Source organism: Triticum urartu, chromosome 4, assembly GCF_003073215.2.
Source record: "Triticum urartu cultivar G1812 chromosome 4, Tu2.1, whole genome shotgun sequence".
In the NCBI taxonomy this organism is placed as follows: domain Eukaryota; kingdom Viridiplantae; phylum Streptophyta; class Magnoliopsida; order Poales; family Poaceae; genus Triticum; species Triticum urartu.
This window is the reverse complement of record NC_053025.1, coordinates 15,031,929-15,052,389: the sequence shown is the minus strand read 5'-3', so window position 1 is coordinate 15,052,389 and position 20,461 is coordinate 15,031,929. Positions and strand designations below refer to the sequence as shown.

Below are 20,461 nucleotides of genomic sequence, written 5' to 3'. Positions count from 1 at the left end.
CTTCGTTTGCGGAAAAATACATGGTCCCTAATTATTTGCAAAAGTCACCACGTATCTAGTAAACTTTTTACAAATTGCATTGATCAGGTGATTTAGGCTGATTGATCACTTTCTGACAAGTGGGGCCGGATTGTAAGGAGATGATTTGGTAAAAAATTGGCATACACCTCCCTGGATTTCAAAAAGACACCCTTATTCAAAAAATGAAAAAGCAATCAGCTCCCCTCCCATCCCCGTCGCCTGCCTCCTCCGAGGTGGCGACTGGCCACCGCGGTCCGGCCTCCCTCCTCCCTGGCCTTGCTCGCGGGGCGGGGCAGCCTCCCTCTTCCCTGGCCGGTGGCTCACCCCTAGCCACAAGCTCACGGCTCGACACGAAGTGGCTTCCAATCATGCGCGTTCACCCGGCCCTGCCGCTATGCTGCCGGAGCTCTGCCGCCCAGCGAGTGCTCCGCCCCGTGTGCTGCTGCTCGGCACCGCAACTCCCCGCCGGTGTGGTTGCTGCTGCTTGCCGCCGCAGGTCCTCGTCGCTGCTGCTATCGCGGGCACGCCAAGCAGGAGGTCGTGATGCTGTGTCGCGGACACGCCGACCTGATCGTGGTCGCTATCCGCCACCGCGACGCGCTCGGGGGCGCGCACGCCGTGCTCGACTGCACGCTCCTGCCCATCTCCTCCCTGCTCCACCTCCTCCTCATCTCTGTGTCCGCCCTGCCGGGGCTCACGCTCCCCGCCAGGGCATCCAGACGGTCGGCTCCACAGGGGGAGGGGTTGATTACTTTTCTTTTTCAGATATAGGGGTGTATGTGTTAATTGTTTGCTGAGTCAGCTCCTTACAACCGGGTCCCACTTACCAGAAAGTGATCAAACAGGCTAAATCGTCCAATCGGTGTTTTTCTGAGACCGGGTCCCACTTATCAGAAATGCGGTGGCTTTTGTAAAAAATTAGAGACCAGGTAATTTTTCATAAACGAAGCCCAAAATGTGTGGTTTTCTGCTTTTAACTCCTCTTAATAGAAAAAAAAAATCAGCTTTGAATCCTTCTAGCAGGAAGGGATGACGTTTCCCACAATCGGGTCAATACTAATGGTTAAGATGATCTTCTCTTAGGTTTTGGCAACATGGTGATCATGAGCAGGCTCGGCCCCACTCATGGAAGTATAGAGTCTGTAGACCATTCTGATGGTCTAAAGGAGGGGACACAAAACACCAAATTTTGAACCCGGGAACAGAGCGACTCTAGCACAGTCATCAAAAGGGCAGCCTACATAATGTCATGGAATGCATTCCATCACACTCTCTTTGTTCGGAAATACTTGTCGAAAAAATAGATATATCTAGACGTTTAGTTCTAGATACATTTATTTTTATCCATTTATGTTACAAGTAATTATAGACGGAGGGAGCATTTTCAAGGCTCCTAGGGCTATGTGCAAAGCCAGATTCGCCAAACACAACTTTCATAGCAGTATTTGTTTTACACATGAGACCCACCTATTGTTGGCTTACTATTTATTCGAGGAGCTCGCCGCGCAGAGGACCTCTGCAGCACCCAACACCGAGGAGCTCAAATGTCACGCCTTCGCCTACGTGGATGGACAATGAGTCGCCTGGCTCTGAAGATCCAAGTGAGGGCCAGCTGAAATCTCTCCCTCTGTTCTCCGAGCCTCTCACCAACCCCCTGTCGTATCTGGATGATCTATCAATCCTAGATTTGGGCTATGCCGGCGAAGAGGGGTCAGTGCGGGGGCGGCGGTTAGGGCTCTGGGACAAGGGGGGGGGGGGGGGGGGGGGGGGGGGGAGGGGAGGAAGATGAGTTGCGGGGGGGGGGGGGGAGGGGAAGCGGAAGGGAGGTGGAAGATGAGTTGCGCGCGAGCTAAAACTTCCTTCGTGCCACGGGTTTCCTAGATGGAGTGGGCTCCAAAGTGACCTTCGAGGCAACAAATATGCAGTCTGGGAGGCCAGATACGGAGAGCGCTTCAAAAATTGTTATGGCATGGCATGGGATGGTGACACTGCTAGAGTTGCTCTCAGCAATATCAGTGCTTTGACCAATTAAATAACAATGGACATTTCCTCAAAAAGAAAAATAAATAATGGACATGGTTTAGAGATTGCCATCAATGCATGTCGCCTCAAATTAAAAAAAATAGAATTCAACTATTTGTTCCATGGACATTTGACGCAATGTAGTTTGGTACCTGATCTGAGTCGGTGTCCAAGTAAAGCTTCTTAACACTAGAAATCCGTCGGAAAGTGTTGATGAAGTTTGGTGTCCCGAATAGGGGATCAATGGAAATTTGTGCCACCTTCAGCAATGGGAGCTCCCCCACAATTCGGCATCCGTTGTCAAGGGACATGGTCAACCTGAGGAAACGGAGGTTGGGCGCCTGGATGGCACATGTTTCGATATCAGCCTCCTCGTCGCCGATCATGACATCATTCAACAAGAGCCTTGTGAGGTGCGGTGCCGAGGAGATTATGAGTTGGAGTTGCGCCGCGGCGCCATGGAAAGGGAGGACCACGTACTCGAGGCAAAGGGTGGAGAGGTTGGGGAAGCCTGCGAAGCCCTGAGGAGCGCGCAACAAGTGGCAATAGCCACAGAGCTGGAGGTGGGTGAGTGCGCTGCAGGAGTAAAGGGCCGGGCCGACCACAGGCGGGCGGGCCGAGTGGGCGGGCCAGGGCTCATCGAACTTGAGCTTGAGCTTCTCGACGCGCTTGTGCGCCAGGGCGAGGAGCCAGCGGGCGTGGCGGTGGGAGTGGCGCCTTTGGACATGGGCGGTGAAGCTGCGGATGGGTGCGGCGCACCGCCACAGGCTGCGGGCGATGAATCTGTGGACGGGCGCGGCGCACAGCCACCGCAGGAAGCGTGGATCGCGTGCGGTGGAGGATCCTCGACTGAACCAGATGTCGAGGCCGGGGACAGATTCCCATCGACGGTGCCAAGCAGGGGAAAGACAGCAGGTGCCGACCAACTTCTCGAAGGGGAGCCGACGGAGGATGTCGTCGAGCATCTCAGGCGGAAGGGACATCAGGTAGTCCGGGCCGGGCGCCTCCTCCCCACGCCGTTGACTCGTGGAGGAACCCACGCCCCCCATCCTCTCCTTTGGGGATTTGTGGGCTGGTGTGGTGGGAGTGAGGGATGCTCCAGCCGCGTGCGCTTTTAATGCGTGTTGCCGCACACATCCATTTTTTACAATTAATGATGGTATTTCTACAAATATATTGAGACCTTGAGACATGAAAATTAATTTTATCGATATCGAAAGGATATGTTGCTTATTATTAAGCTTGGTTGTTTCACATTGTCAACAACACCAGATACATAATGATAGTATTCAGAAAGGTAAAGAAAAGACTTACAAAGCCTGCATTTGTGGGATAAATCCATCCATCCGCCAACGATCATAATAATACCTCTCAAGGAGAAAAATGATTCTTTTTCTGCAATAGCACACACAATTTCCGGGAAAGAGATCAATGCAAGTTTAGAGACAAAACTATGCAACATAAATAAGATGAATAATTGTCCCGGTTTATTACCTTTTTTACCGACTTCGCAATGCTACGTCCCTTGCCAGTTGTGGTGGGACCATGTTGCTCCCTTGTCTTCTCGCCCATACCTCTTCCATAGTCTTCCTCAACAACGGTGGCAGTGGCACACCTATGGTTTGCCGTAGGCCGCGAGAGCAAGGGGGTGGCGAGGGGAAGTTGAATGAAATAGCTGATGTCGAAAGCATTGCATATTTTGATCTTCAAAATGGATACACAGGAGTATGCATGTAGTAAATGTTACTAAGTAATTTTATACTCCCTCCGTTCCTAAATATTTTTGTCTTTGTAGACATTTCAAATGACTACTACATACGGATGTATGTAGACATATTTTAGAGTGTAGATTCACTCATTTTGCTTTGTATGTAGTCACTTGTTGAAATACCTAGAAAGACAAGTATTTAGGAACGGAGGGAGTAGTTCGAAATTGTAATATGTAAGAAGCATGAGAACATGTATCAAATTGTGTGCATGATAACATTCAAATCATCCAAATGAAACGTTGATCGGCTGAAAGAGCCCACCAGCTGGAAGCAAGCAGATGGTGAGATGAGGCAGTGGTGGAGTATAATCCACAAACCTTGACCCTGATTGATGATCCACAGGGGAAATCCTGCTCGTGTGCAATGGAGTTTGGATCCAGGAAGGGATCCCTAGGCGCCGCCGGGGGAGATCTAACCGTCAATGTTTCATGTGGTGATTGAGCTGGTTGCTTGTCAATAATTTCACAATAACACGGGAACGGAGGGAGTAGAATATATTATACCTTCTACAGATGGTTTCCATGGAGAGAGCGGTTCCCACATATGTATGCGCTTTGATATAACTCTCAACATATAGTCATATTTTTGCAATTACACACAGAATTCAATAAATAAATAAATAAATAACCGCATTGGCAGGTACAAGCGACGCATAATCAAGGCAACATTATGGGGGTCACAACATTCTCACCATTTCATTGTTGAAATATTGTCCCATCTTATAACAAATATTCACAGTTGTCCGGCAATAAGGGCAAAATACAACAGCATGAGCCTTTGCGGTTATGAAAGCATGGCTAATAACTTAGAAAAGGTAAAACAAAGCGACGAGTGATGATCGCTCTATACAACGCATAAACAACAAGGCGATTTGTTTTTGCAAAACGAGAACCGTGTTACTTTTTACCAACATTTGAGATAGACAAGACCTGGCTAACAGCCCTGCTCATCGTTTTCGATTTGAGGGGCAGAAGCCGCTTACTGCTACTTGAGCTTGCATTGGGTCCATCCAATCTTTTTCGGTACTCTTTCTCAAGCTCCTCGAGACTACTGTTCACCTGCAAGTAAGATCAAGTGTACCTCGATTATCAGTATCAATCTTGGACTGCAAATTTCAAGTCTCCGATCATCAGCAAATGCACAAACGTATTACTCCTCCTACCATAAGCGATACAGCAACCACAAACCACCAAACAATAGAAATAGGATAAATAATATCCCACAAGCAAGAACTCACAAAACCATGGACATACTAATATTGCCATCTCATTTGCTTCATAAAACAGTTGATTACCTTAAATGAGAAGGCAAGTGGAAATAATGTATCAGGATCAGTTGCCTCATCCGGAAAATATCTCAAGGAATGCAAAAGTTCCTCAAAAGGCAATTTGACCTGACAGAAAGGAAACTTCAGCAATTCTTTAAAATATGTCTTTCAAGTAAAAGCAGCACAAGACACCAAGAAACTTACCAGGTCATCATGGCAGAATCTCAGTAGACCCAATCCAACTTGGAAAACAACCTTAATACCCTGTAAGTAGGATTGAGTCAATGATCAGCAAAAACAAGTAAATCAAATACAGTCAGTTGGTTTAATACGTGGATGCACAAAATAGGTATAAGAATAGTCATATGAAAAAACCATGCGCATTCATGCAAAAAAAAAAAATTGGACACAAAAGGAGTATAATAGAAATGGCAACAAAATCTCACGTCTTACTAGGAAACTATTTGAGTAGGACCTCACAACCATGTGTTAGCTACATTCAACTATTTGCAACATATAAATACTCTGCAATATTACATACATATTCCCTAGAAATAGAATGCTTCTCTATGGCTGTTCAAAAATTGATTCTGCCTGGTTCCTAAATTCACACTGCACTCCATCCGAAAATTAACATTTAAGGTGCATACAGTCACTGAAAGGAACCAAAGCCCAAAAGAACTCCAATATTGATACTATTTATCTGTACATGTACATCATACTCCACAATTGCTGCATGTTATATTTGGCGAAACTAGAAGTAATAATGGTTATAGAGGTCCAGATATAAGGAGCGATTGTATAGAGTATACCACTACATATACTGCCCTTAATAAAGTTCTTCTGAAAAAAGTCCTAAAAAGAGTAATGCTGATGTAGAACTTGTAATCATACCAAATATGAAGCAAACATGTTTGAAAACTCGGTAAAACACAACTCAAAACTCAAGCTCAGGTAAACACGAAACATAAAACACAGGATGGGCAAGATCCTTACCTCATAAAGGAAGACATCCCAAACTCTAAGAGTCATATGGAATGGGAAGGAATACGAGAAAACTGTGATAAACCATTGGCTTGCATACATGCTTGGATTTATCATTTCTTCAATAAAATGCTGTCCCAACTTTGGCATGTGCTCTTGAACTAATTTCTCAAATTGAAACAGATATTGTTGCACAAGCGGCAAACCAGCCTGTTGGAGGAATGTAAAGAGTAAGATTTGTTAAATAGTACTCCCTCCGTCCGGAAATACTTGTCAAAGAAATGGGTAAAAATGAATGTATTTAGAACTAAAATGTGTCTAGATACATCCATTTCTCCGACGAGTATTTTCGGACGGAGGGAGTAATTCAGAATATGCAGATTTTTTCTAGAAAATGTCACTTTAGTGTTGCATGTGTTCCAAAGCTAAGTGCCCAAACTAAAGATAACTGCTGCTGAACAAGTGGAAAAATCTGGTTTAATAGTTATAATACCAAACTGAGAAAAATAAATTATAGTAGAAGCTGATGATAAGCATGACCCAAACACTCTGGAATTATTGAACCAAAAAGCTGAAAGAAAAAGTTGTCATTCATCACTCTGAAGTTCAGGTTTCATAAAGTGATTTGAGTTATCTGCTCACTGGAAAACAAAAATCGCCAAAGTTCAATCACCTGATACAAGCCTTCCATTGGAGTATGGACAGCTCCTTTCAGCAAAGCTACTATTAACCAAAATGCATCCTCCTCGCTCATATAAAGAAGCAGTAACCCAGCTATAAATCCCATTCCCTGCATCGAGACCACGCAAAAGTAACAGCATGTTAATCCAGGGAATGTACAGCCCTACATAATACACTGGCAGGCTGAACACAAACCTGCACATATCCAACATCCCTGTCATAAACAGAGTACGCTTTTAAAACGTTGTACAGAGATCTTTGACCTGGGCCATGTCTCTGTTGGAAGAAAATATGAGAAGGAAATGTACGCGATATATCACGAATAATTTCCAATTCTGATGTTGATGTCTCGTATATGACCAAAGTCTGTCCAAAGAAAACATAGGTTGTATTTAAAAAAATCAGTCAAGTCTGGAATAAGAGCAATATAGGGACGTGCAGGAGGTGCAGCAAATTATGAGAATGAGTATGATCTATGGCGAGTAATTTCCTAATAAAATGATCTACAAAGCTTAACTATCCTGTTTTCCAACAACACAAATAAATTATGATGAAAGCAGCACAATATATAAGGTACGGCGAAGGAATTCTATGATGTTCCTCTTCAGATCACTACTAGATTAAGAAGAATAAATATTTTTGTTATCAGTCATCACTATAAGAGAACCCCAACAAGGCCACAGAAATGCAATAATGATTCAAACAGAAGGATGGTTGCAAGTACCTCATAAACTCCAGGATTCATTAGCAAGAGGTCCCTGCTGCCTGAAATCAACTGCCAAACAAGTCCTCTGAGACAATCAGGAATTCCTTTCCTTATTCTTCTCTTAACCACATGAGGATTTCTTCTAACATAATGCTTCCAGTCACTACCGCCAGTACCTATCATCTTCCTCCACTTTCTTATCCTCCTTTCCTCCCTACAATAAACAAAATTTTTTAGCCCGCGAAACAAATTGCTTAGAGAAAAGAAGAGTTAGATAAGTAAATTAGCATGGCACGTGTGACAACATGGTGCCAGAGTAACATAGTCATAAACAAGATACTCCCTCCGTTCCAAAATACTTGTCGTGGTTTTAGTTCAAATTGACTAAAACCATGACAAGTGTTGTGGAACGGAGGGAGTAGTAAATACCAAGTATACTTTATCGTCCAAGCAAGTCAAATATATGACAACCATTTCCACAAGATTAGCTTAAAAGGCCCATGCATAAGCATGAAAAGGGTAATTAATCGAGGAGATTCACTGCTTCCAGCTTGCCAAATAGATGAACGTATGGGGACTGTAAGTACAACAAACAGGAGACCCCTGATCATACCTTCCACGCTCATGTGTGGGTCTGCTTTTCAGAACCCCCTCAGGGGAGTTGCTTTGTTCTGTTTTTATAAAGCCAAATCTGTCCACAGGCCGAGAAGGAGCTGGTCCAGGTTCTACGTCATCGGCATCTTTCTTCTTATCCATCTTATTGATTACTCGAGGATACCTTCACTACATTGCAAGAAATATACCAGGTCATTAATTTTCACATCGAGAATATCAAATGCTCAGCCAAACAGTAGATGTATGAAGGTTATTGAGCCATCCTACTAACGCAGTCTGAACAAAAATCAAGCTATACTAGCAAACAATAGTTTAAGCACAAGCAATATCTCTCCACCCGGTAGGCATTGGGCATGGATGGGGTCAGTTGAGAACCCTCAGAAGCTCGAGAACAAACTTGCTGACATCAACGGGTAGTATTAAATACAATGCACATCCTATGAATGGAAAATGGGGTCAACCGAGATCGATCAAACAAACAAACGAACAAAGGATTGCATTAGCAGACACCACATCCATCCGCCACCTTATTGCTCACAGATACAGAATGCTGCAGACGAATATGTCCAGGCAGGCCAGGGGAATTCCTTACCTTCGGTGGTGGGAGGATCGTGGGCGAGAGCCCTCGTTGGCGACCGGCGGAGGGGGGGGGGGGGGGCGGATTCGCGCAGATCACGCGAATCTGGAATCGGGCGACGGCAATGAACCCTGCGCTGGCGGCGCTGCCGGCCGTTCTTGCCCGGGCGCCGGGGCCGGCCGGCGGGGAATCGGGGGGAGGGCGAGGGCGAAGCCGGGAACCCCCTGGCTGAGGGGGGAGGGCGGCTGCTGGTCCGGAGGAGGGGGTGGACGGCACGGCGCGGGGACGGGGACGGGGGCAGCTGTGGAGGGGACGGCGCCGAGGAGGAAGAAGAAGAAGAGGCAGCAGATTAGATTAGCGCGTTGTTCGGGTCAAGATCTGATCACATCCGACGCGCACGGTTTGGCTGGGTCGCACGAACCACCCGTCGCCTGCGCGCTCACAAAAGGTTAAAAAAAAACGATTTCTTTCGATCTTCAGGGCGTGCAGACCGCACATGCACGCACGAGCCTGCTCATGGGAAAGGATGACGCGCACAAAAAGGTTAGGCATAGCGATGGCGATGTTTTTCAAGGGGATTCATCAAAAAGTTAAAATGGTTAGGTTTAAAATTAACAAGATTTCATAGTATGCGCATCTTCTTTTAACTTACAATTGGCGTTTTCGTGACAATGTTTCTCGAATAGATTTGGCTATTAAGATTTGACCGGGAATCCCCAGGGATCCCGGCCCATTCCCCGGGTGGAAAGCCCGCGGTGAAGATTTGACCCGGGCCAGGTGTCTCGACATTTGGACGCCCGAAGCCACGAGTATTTTTCGGCCAAGAATCCCCCGTCTTGCTCGCTCGTCTCTGACCTCCAGACGCCAGGCCGCCGCCTCCCTACACTGTCACCCCGTGATGTTCCAAGACTATATGTTGCCTGTCCTTTCCTCCTCAGTCTCCACCTGCAGCTTGTACTCACGCCTTCGCCCTCGTCCTCACCGGCGGCGATAGCAGATGTACCATCGAGTTCTGCGTCTTGCCCACTAGGTGGCGCCACAAGGGAGGCTGCCGGCGATGATGACTACTGCTGGTGATGGCCATGAAGACGGGGGATGCATGTTAGTTCGGGAGATGATTTGCCAGGGAGTCCCAAAACTCTACTCACGAGGATGCATTCCTCTGACTTGCAAGTAGGAGTACCATTCCCATCTCTCCCCCAAAGGGTCATGAGAATTTCCACGGGATTTTAGATTTGCCATGATTAATCCACCCTGGTCATCTTTTTCCTGGAAATTTCCATCCTCACAACCAAACAAGGCCTAAGTCTGGATTGGCCTCACGGAGAAGTCTAACTTGACCAACCCTAATACTCTTGTGAGAACCAAAGCTATGCGAAGATGCGCAGTGGCATTCTAGGATAAGGATGGGATGCATCCCGGTATAAAAGTGTATCAGCATGTTCAAAATAGTGATGAGTTGATGACACATGCAAATGTTCAGACGATAGACACTGTATATGATATGATGCGCTTAGACTTCGGTTCGACAAAGGAACCCTACATACCCAACTCTTTTTGTTTTAGGGATTTTTTTCGTTTTCGAAGATTAGTAAAATAGGAGGATGGAATAGCATCTTTGAGTGAGTTAGGCATAGTGAGGGCGGTGTTTTCTTTCCATTGATGTTCTCGAGTTGATGTTGTACTCTTTCATCTCCTCTGTAGAGCTTGACACGTTGCCCATTTTAGGAGACCCCTTTACGAAATCGCAGTTGAGTTGGTGAGCGCACCATAAGTAGGCTCATTCGCGAGGAGGCCATGACTATAAAATGGCACCCTTTATACATTAAATGTTTTCTTGTTTTCTGTCCTTCCCGAATCATGACATCTTCACTGACTCCGATCAATGCGCAACATTGTACCGCCTACTCTTCTCAATCTACCACCTATCTCTCCCCCTTCTTAATTCTTTCCATCCCCATTATATATACTTGAAAGTGTGAAATAAAAGAAAAGGGGGTAGAAACGGCCAAAGGCAAGGGTGAGTGAAAAATATACTAGCGTTGGAGTGTCCATTGTTTCTTCACATTTTCACTTTCCCGGTTTCTATGTCCATGAGCATGGGAGGCATCGGGAGAAAGTAATACAGCACAACCCTAAGACACCTCGACCATGGTCAGCCGCTCGAGGGAAGCACACAGGAAGTAGTGGACAAAGCTCTTCTGTTGGGGAACATAGTAATTTCAAAATTTTCCTACGCACACGCAAGATCATGGTGATGCATAGCAATGAGAGGGGAGAGTGTTGTCCACGTACCCTAGTAGACCGAAAGCGGAAGTGAGGGAGTCCTGGATTAGGGGGTCTCCGGACAGCCGGACTATCTCCATTGGCCGGACTGTTAGACTATGAAGATACAAGATTGAAGACTTCGTCTCGTGTCCGGGTGGGACTCTACTTGGCGTGGAAGGCAAGCTAGACAATACGGATATGGATATCTCCTCCTTTGTAACCGACCTTGTGTAACCCTAACCCTCTCCGGTGTCTATATAAACCGAAGGGTTTTAGTCCGTAGGACAACAACCACAACATACAATCATACCATAGGCTAGCTTCTAGGGTTTAGCCTCTCTGATCTCGTGGTAGATCTACTCTTGTACTACCCATATCATCAATATTAATCCAGCAGGACGTAGGGTTTTTCCTCCATCAAGAGGGCCCGAACCTGGGTAAAACATTATGTCCCCTGCCTCCTATTACCATCCGGTCTAGACGCACAGTTCGGGACCCCCTACCCGAGATCCGCCGGTTTTGACACCGACATTGGTGCTTTCATTGAGAGTTCCTCTGTGTCGTCGCCGTTAGGCTCGATGGATCCTCCGATCATCAACAACGATGCAGTCCAGGGTGAGACTTTTCTCCCCGGACAGATCTTCGTATTCGGCGGCTTTGCACTGCGAGCTAATTCGCTTGGCCATCTGGAGCAGATTGAAAGCTACGCCCCTGGCCATCAGGTCAGATTTGGAAGTTTGAAATACACGGCCGACATCCGCAGAGACTTGATCTTCGACGGATTCGAGCCGCAGCCGGGCGCGCCGCACTATCACGATGGGTATGACCTAGCTCTGCCGCCGAACAGTACCCCAGAGGCCGCGCCCGCATCAGCTCCGACCCTTAACTCGGAGCCAACTGCGTCAATCGAGGACGGGTGGCTAGACACCGCCTCAGGGGCTGCAGTCTCAACGGCGATCAAGCCGAACACCAGACTAATCCTCTACGAAGCCCGTGACTCCAAGGTGCCGGACTCTTTTCTGGACTCCGAACCGTCCGCGCCCCTGCCAATCGAATCCGATTGGGCGCCGATCATGGAATTCACCACCGCGGATATCTTTCAGCACACGCCCTTCGGCGACATTCTGAATTCACTAAGGTCTCTCTCTTTGTCAGGAGAGCCCTGGCCGGACTATGGCCAACAGGATTGGGATGCGGACGACGAAGAAATTCGACGCCCACGCACCACCCACTTAGTAGCCACTGTCGATGATTTAACCGACATGCTCGACTTCGACTCCGAAGACATCGACGGTATGGACGACGATGTAGGAGACGAACATGAACTAGCACCTATAGGGCACTGGAAAGCCACCTCGTCATATGACATATACATGGTGGATACACCCAAAGAAGGCAATGGCGATGAGATAACGGAGGATGACCCCTCCAAGAAGCAAACCAAGCGTCGACATCAGCGGCGCCGCTCTAAGTCCCGCCAAAGCAAAAGTGGTGATACTGGCACAGGAGATAATAACACTCCGGATATTGCCGAAGACAACAACAATCCCCTTCAGCAAGATTTAGAGCAGGAGGATGGAGAAGCCAGCCCTCCTGAGAGAGCGGCAGACGGAGAGGAGGAAGATGATAATTACATGCCCCCCTCCGAAGACGAGGCAAGCCTCGACGATGATGAATTCGCCGTACCAGAGGATCCCGTCGAACAAGAGTGCTTCAAGCGCCGGCTTATGGCCACGGCAAATAGCCTCAAGAAAAAGCAGCAGCAGCTTCAAGCTGATCAAGATCTGCTAGCTGACAGATGGACTGAAGTCCTCGCGGCCGAGGAATATAAACTCGAGCGCCCCTCCAAGAATTACCCAAAGTGCAGGTTACTGCCCCGACTGGAGGAGGAAGCGTATGATACGGCTGATCGGCCACCTCGTGGCCGTGATAGAGAGGCATTCCAGCCAAAAACTCAGCCTCCACCCCGATGCCATTCACATAAAAAGGCCTGGGGGGATATGCCAGACCTGCGGGACATATTGGAGGACAAAGCAAAGTATGCAAGATCGATCTACGGATCACGAAGGAGCACCACTCTGCGAGACGATAAACGTCATGCCGGATACATTAAAAGCAAATCCGGCCGGGCCGAACACAGCGGGCAAGACCCATTCGAGCTGCGTCGTGATATAGCCCAATACAGAGGCGCAGCAGACCCTTTATGCTTCATAGACGAAGTAATGGATCATCAGTTCCCAGAAGGTTTCAAACCCGTAAATATTGAATCATACGACGGCACAACGTATCCCGCAGTATGGACCGAGGATTTCCTCCTCCACATGCACATGGCCCGCGGTGATGACTTACACGCCATCAAATACCTCCCACTAAAGCTCAAAGGACCAGCGCGGCATTGGCTTAACAGCTTGCCAGCGGACTCCATTAGCTATTGGGAAGATCTGGAAGCCGCATTCCTCGACAACTTTCAGGGCACTTATGTGCGACCACCAGACGCCGATGACTTGAGCCACATAATTCAGCAGCCACAAGAGTCGGCCAGGCAATTCTGGACTCGGTTCCTTACAAAGAAAAATCAAATCATCGACTGTCCGGATGCAGAGGCCTTAGCGCCTTTCAAGCACAACATCCGAGACGAGTGGCTAGCCCGGCACCTTGGTCGGGAAAAGCCGAAATCTATGGCAGCTCTCACGACGCTCATGACCCGTTTTTGTGCGGGAGAAGACAGCTGGCTGGCTCGCAGTAATAACATATCAAAAAACCATGGTACCTCGGATACCAAGGACGGCAATAGCAGGTCACGTCGCAACAATCATAAGCGCCGCATTAACAACGAAAATACCGAGGATACGACAGTCAATGCCGGATTCAAAGGCTCTAAACCCGGTTAGTGGAAAAAGGCATTCAAACAAAGTACGCTGGGTCCGTCCAGCTTGGACCGTATACTCAATCGCTCGTGTCAAATACACGGCACCCCAGACAAGGCAGCCAATCACACCAACAGGGATTGTTGGGTGTTCAAGCAGGCCGGCAAGTTGCTTGCCGAAAACAAAGACAAGGGGCCGCATAGCGATGACGAGGGGGAATCACAGCAGCCACACACCGGAGGACAGAAGAGGTTTCCCCCACAAGTGCGGACGGTGAACATGATATACGCAACCCACATCCCCAAGAGGGAGCGGAAGCGTGCGCTCAGGGACGTATATGCGTTGGAGCCGGTCGCCCCAAAGTTCAACCCTTGGTCCTCCTGTCCGATCACCTTCGATCGCAGGGACCACCCCACTAGTATCCGTCATGGCAGATTTGTTGGAAATATGCCCTAGAGGCAATAATAAAATGGTTATTATTATATTTCTTTGTTCATGATAATTGTCTATTGTTCATGCTATAATTGTGTTATCCGAAAATCGTAATACATGTGTGAATACATAGACCACAACACGCCCCTAGTGAGCCTCTAGTTGACTAGCTCGTTGATCAAAAGATAGTCATGGTTTCCTGACTATGGACATTGGATGTCATTGATAACGGGATCACATCATTAGGAGAATGATGTGATGGACAAGACCCAATCCTAAGCATAGCTTAAAGATCATGTAGTTCGTTTGCTAGAGCTTTTTCGAATGTCAAGTATCATTTCCTTAGACCATGAGATTGTGCAACTCCCGGATACCGTAGGAGTGCTTTGGGTGTGCCAAACGTCACAACGTAACTGGGTGACTATAAAGGTACACTACGGGTATCTCCGAAAGTGTCTGTTGGGTTGGCACGAATCGAGAGTGGGATTTGTCACTCCGTATGATGGAGAGGTATCTCTGGGCCCACTCGGTAATGCATCATCATAATGAGCTCAATGTGACCAAGTGGTTGATCACGAGATCATGCATTACGGTACGAGTAAAGTGACTTGCCGGTAACGAGATAGAACAAGGTATTGGGATACCGACGATCGAGTCTCAGGCAAGTAACGTACCGATTGACAAAGGGAATTGTATACGAGATTGATTGAATCCTCGACATCGTGGTTCATCCGATGAGATCATCGAGGAGCATGTGGGAGCCAACATGGGTATCTAGATCCCGCTGTTGGTTATTGACCGGAGAGTCGTCTCAGTCATGTCTGCGTGTCTCCCGAACCCGTAGGGTCTACACACTTAAGGTTCGGTGACGCTAGGGTTGTTGAGATATTAGGATATGATACGTCTCCAACGTATCTATAATTTTTGATTGCTCCATGCTACTTTATCTACTGTTTTGGACTATATTGGGCTTTATTTTCCACTTTTATATTATTTTTGGGACTAACCTATTAACCGGAGGCCCGGCCCAGAATTGCTGTTTTTTGCCTATTTCAGTATTTCGAGGAAACAGAATATCAAACGGAGTCCAAACGGAATGAAACCTTCGGGAAGGTGATCTTCGCACCGAACATGATCCAGGAGACTTGGACCCTACTCCAAGAAGTTTCCGGGGAGGTCACGAGGGTGGAGGGCACGCCCCCTAGGCGCGCCCCCTGCCTCGTGGGCCCCTCAGAGCTCCACCGATGTGCTCCTTCCTCCTATATATACCTACGTACCCCCATTAGACCAAAGACGAAGCCAAAAACCTAATTCCACCGCCGCAACTTCCTGTATCCATGAGATCCCATCTTGGGGCCTGTTCCGGAGCTTCACCGGAGAGGGCATCCATCACGGAGGGCTTCTACATCAACACCATAGCCCTTCCGATGAAGTGTGAGTAGTTTACTTCATACCTTCGGGTCCATAGCTAGTAGCTAGATGGCTTCTTCTCTCTTTTTGGATCTCAATACAATGTTCTCCCCCTCTCTTGTGGAGATCTATTCGATGTAATCTTCTTTTTGCGGTGTGTTTGTTGAGATCGATGAATTGTGGGTTTATGATCCAACTTATCTATGAATAATATTTGAATCTTCTCTAAATTCTTTTATGTATGATTGAGTTATCTTTGCAAGTCTCTTCGAATTATCCATTTGGTTTGGCCAACTAGATTGGTAGTTCTTGCAATGGGAGAAGTGCTTAGCTTTGGGTTCAATCTTGCGGTGTCCTTACTCAGTGACAGAAAGAGTTGCAAGGCACGTATTGTATTGTTGCCATCGAGGATAACAAGATGGGGTATTTATCATATTGCATGAATTTATTCCTCTACATCATGTCATCTTGCTTAAGGCGTTACTCTGTTTTTAACTTAATACTCTAGATGCATGCTGGATAGCGGTCGATGAGTGGAGTAATAGTAGTAGATGCAGGCAGGAGTCGGTCTACTTGTCACGGACGTGATGCCTATATACATGATCATACCTAGATAACCTCATAACTATGCTCAATTCTATCAATTGCTCAACAGTAATTTGTTCACCCACCGTAGAATATCTATGCTCTTGAGAGAAGCCACTAGTGAAACCTATGGCCCCCGGGTCTATTCTCATCATATCAATCTCCATTACTTTATTTTACTTGTTTTGCTTTTACTTTTCACTTTGCATCTTTATACCAAAAATACCAAAAATATTATCTCTATCAGATCTCACTCTCGTAAGTGACCGTGAAGGGATTGACAACCCCTAAGCGTTGGTTGCGAGTTGCTACCGTTTTGTGCAGGTACGAGGGACTTGCGCGTGACCTCCTACTGGATTGATACCTTGGTTCTCAAAAACTGAGGGAAATACTTACGCTACTGTGCTGCATCACCCCCTCCTCTTCGGGGAAAACCAACGCTAGCTCGAGACGTAGCAAGAAGGATTTCTGGCGCCGTTGCCGGGGAGGCCTACGCCAAGTCAAGTCAAGATTTACTCTCCCGTCAACGAGCCATTTCTGGCGCCGTTGCCGGGGAAGCCTACGCAAAAGTCAACATACCAAGTACCCATCACAATCTCTATCTCTCGCATTACATTATTTGCCATTTGCCTCTCGTTTTCCTCTCCCCCACTTCACCCTTGCCGTTTTATTCGCCCTCTCTTTCCCTTTGCCTTTTGTTTGCTCGTGTGTTAGTTTGCTTGCTTGTCGTGATGGCCAAGATGCTACCAAATTGTGTGACTTCACCAATACCAATAACAATGATTTCCTTAGCACTCCGATTGCTCCTCTTGCCAATACTGAATCTTGTGAAATCAATACTGCTTTGTTGAATCTTGTTATGAAAGATCAATTCGCCGGCCTTCCTAGTGAAGATGCCGCTACTCATCTAAATGGCTTTGTTGATTTATGTGATATGCAAAAGAAAAAGGATGTCGATAATGATGTCGTTAAATTGAAGCTATTTCCTTTTTCGCTTAGAGATCGTGCTAAAGCGTGGTTTTCATCTTTGCCTAAAAATAGTATTGATTCTTGGAACAAGTGCAAAGATGCTTTATTAAAGCGTGTTCTTCTAAATCCTATGAGAATCAAGATGAAGATCTAAAAAGTTATTGATGTGTCCCCTATTAAATCTTTGTTTTGCAAATGTGAATCTTGATGAATCTGATTATGATCTTCCCTTACCTAGAAGGCGTTCTAAGAATTCTGAGTTTTTAGATCCTGATGATGAAATTGATAAAAAAGGGATTGAAAGAAATAAAAATCTAGATATTGCTAAACCCACTATTTTGGATCTCAAGGAATTTAACTATGAAAATTGCTCTTTAATTGATTGTATTTCCTTGTTGCAATCCGTGTTAAATTCTCCTCATGCTTATAGTCGAAATAAGGCCTTTACCGAACACATTGTTGACGCCTTAATGCAATCTTATGAAGAAAAGCTTGAGTTGAAAGTTTCTATCCCTAGAAAACTCCATGATGAGTGGGAACCTACAATTAAGATTAAAATTAAAATTATGAGTTTCATGCTTTGTGTGATTTGGGTGCTAGTGTCTCTACTATCCCCAAAGCTTTGTGTGATTTGCTAGATTTCCGTGACTTTGATGATTGCTCTCTAAACTTGCATCTTGCGGATTCCACTATTAAAAAGCCTATGGGAAGAATTAATGATGTTCTTATTGTTGCAAATAGGAATTATGTGCCCGTAGATTTTATCGTTCTTGATATAGATTGCAATCCTTCATGTCCTATTATTCTTGGTAGACCTTTCCTTAGAACGATTGGTGCAATTATTGATATGAAGGAAGGGAATATTAAATTCCAATTTCCCTTAAAGAAGGGCATGGAACACTTTCCTAGAAAGAAAATAAAATTACCATATGAATCTATCATGAGAGCCACTTATGGATTGCCTACCAAAGATGGCAATACCTAGATCTATCCTTGCTTTTATGCCTAGCTAGGGGCGTTAAACGATAGCGCTTGTTGGGAGGCAACCCAATTTTATTTTGTGTTTTTTGTTTTTGGTTCTGTTTAGGAATAAATAATCCATCTAGATTCTGTTTAGATGTGGTTTTATCTTTTAATTAGTGTTTGTGCCAAGTTAAACCTATTAGATCTTCTTGGAAGATAGTTATTTGATCTTGCTGTAATTTCCAGAATCTTTGCGCTCAGTGCCCGAATTGTCAAAAATCACCAGAACGTGATAAAATAGTGATTCCAATTTGCTGATCAAAAACAAATTTCCCAGGTCTTCTAATTTTGGTAGAATTTTTTGGGTTCCAGAAGTTTGCGTTAGTAACAGATTACTACAGACTGTTCTGTTTTTGACAGATTCTGTTTTGCGTGTGTTGTTTGCTTATTTTGATGAATCTATGGCTAGTAAAATAGTTTATAAACCATAGAGAAGTTGGAATACAGTAGGTTTAACACCAATACAAATAAAGAACAAGTTCACTACAGTACCTTAAAGTAGTCTTTTGTTTTCTTTCTCTAACGGAGCTCACGAGATTTCTATTGAGTTTTGTGTTGTGAAGTTTTCAAGTTTTGGGTGAATTCTTTTGATGGATTATGGAACAAGGAGTGGCAAGAGCCTAAGCTTGGGGATGCCCATGGCACCCCCAAGATAATCCAAGGACACCAAAAAGTCAAAGCTTGGGGATGCCCCGGAAGGCATCCCCTCTTTCGTCCACTTCCATCGGTAATTTACTTGGAGCTATATTTTTATTCACCACATGATATGTGTTTTGCTTGGAGCGTCTTGTATTATTTGTGTCTTTGCTTGTTAGTCTACCACAATCATCCTTGCTGTACACACCTTTTGAGAGAGCCATGTATGAATTGAAATTTGTTAGAATACTCTATGTGCTTCACTTATATCTTTTGAGCTTGATAGTTTACTCTATGTGCTTCACTTATATCTTTTTGAGCGTGATAATTTTTGCTCTAGTGCTTCACTTAGATCTTTTAGAGCACGGTGGTGGTTTGTTTTAAAGAAACTTGATCTCTCATGCTTCACTTAGATTATTTTGAGAGTCGTTAATAGCATGGTAATTTGCTTAATGTTAATATACTTGGTATTCAAGATATGTGAAACTTTCTTTTTAGTGGGTTGAATACTAAGATAAGTTTGATGCTTGATAATTGTTTTGAGATATGGAGGTGATAATATCATAGTCGTGCTAGTTGAGTAGTTGTGAATTTGAGAAATACTTGTGTTGAAGTTAGCAAGTCCCGTAGCATGCACGTATGGTTAAAGTTGTGTAACAAATTTGAAGCATGAAGTGTACCTGGCTTGTGCATCCTTATGAGTGGCGGTCGGGGACGAGCGATGGTCTTTTCCTACCAATCTATCCCCCTAGGAGCATGCGCGTAGTACTTGATTTTTGATGACTTCTAAATTTTTGCAATAAGTATATGAGTTCTTTTGACTAATGTTGAGTCCATGGATTATACACACTTTTACCTTTCCGCCATTTGCTAGCCTCTTCGGTACCGTGCATTGCCCTTTCTCACATTGAGAGTTGGTGCAAACTTCGCCGGTGCATCCAAACCCCGTGATATGATACGCTCTTTCACACATAAACCTCCCTATATCTTCCTCAAAACAGCCACCATACCTACCTATCATGGCATTTCCATAGCCATTCCGAGATATATTGCCATGCAACTTCCATTCATCATCATCATGACATGCTTTACTTTTGTCATATTGCCATTGCATGATCTTGTAGTTGACATCGTATTTGTGGCAAAGCCACCATGCATTATTTTTCATACATGTCACTCTTGATTCATTGCACCATCCCGGTACACCGCCGGAGGCATTCATATAGAGTCATATCTTGTTCTAGTATCGAGTTGTAATCATTATGTTGTAATCAATAGAAGTGTGATGATCATCATTATTAGAGCATTGCCCAATCAAAAAAAAAGAGAAAGGCCAAAAAAAAGAAAGGCCCAAAAGAGAAAATAAAAAGGGCAATGCTACTATCTCTTTTTCCACACTTGTGCTTCAAAGTAGCACCTTGTTCTTCATGTAGTGAGTCTCATATATTGTGCTTCAAAGTAGCACCATGATTTTCATATAGTGAGTCTCATAAGTTGTCTTGTTCATACTAGTGGGAATTTTTCATTATAGAACTTGGCTTGTATATTCCAACGATGGGCTTCCTCAAAATGCCCTAGGTCTTCATGAGCAAGCAAGTTGGATGCACACCCACTAGTTTTCTTTTGTTG

The 20,461-nt window shown here is 45.4% G+C and overlaps 1 protein-coding gene across 2 annotated transcripts; it reads right to left on the bottom strand.

Annotated features, from left to right (window-relative positions):
- Positions 1 to 4,479: 4,479 nt before the first annotated feature.
- On the bottom strand, positions 4,480 to 9,035 carry LOC125550283 (EVI5-like protein). Of its 2 annotated transcripts, none has more exons than XM_048713246.1 (9): positions 8,658 to 9,035; positions 8,064 to 8,233; positions 7,469 to 7,664; positions 6,940 to 7,110; positions 6,737 to 6,853; positions 6,076 to 6,273; positions 5,284 to 5,343; positions 5,107 to 5,205; positions 4,480 to 4,870 (listed from the first exon to the last, which is right to left on the bottom strand). In XM_048713246.1, the coding sequence occupies exons 2-9, from the start codon at positions 8,204 to 8,206 to the stop codon at positions 4,709 to 4,711; spliced, it is 1,146 nt and encodes a 381-aa protein (XP_048569203.1). In that variant the 5' UTR covers positions 8,207 to 8,233; positions 8,658 to 9,035; the 3' UTR covers positions 4,480 to 4,708. The 2 variants fall into 2 exon arrangements, with proteins under 2 accessions (XP_048569203.1, XP_048569204.1); XM_048713247.1 differs by having other exon boundaries at positions 8,064 to 8,228; positions 8,658 to 8,676.
- Positions 9,036 to 20,461: the final 11,426 nt, after the last annotated feature.

Coding starts and splice junctions, on each gene's coding strand:
- LOC125550283 (XM_048713246.1), bottom strand. CDS start 8,206: ATGGATAAGAAGAAAGATGCCGATGACGTAGAACCTGGACCAGCTCCT. Junction 7,665..8,063: donor CCCACACATGAGCGTGGAAG/GTATGATCAGGG, acceptor TGTTTATTGTAG/GGAGGAAAGGAGGATAAGAA. Junction 6,274..6,736: donor CAATGGAAGGCTTGTATCAG/GTGATTGAACTT, acceptor TTCCTCCAACAG/GCTGGTTTGCCGCTTGTGCA.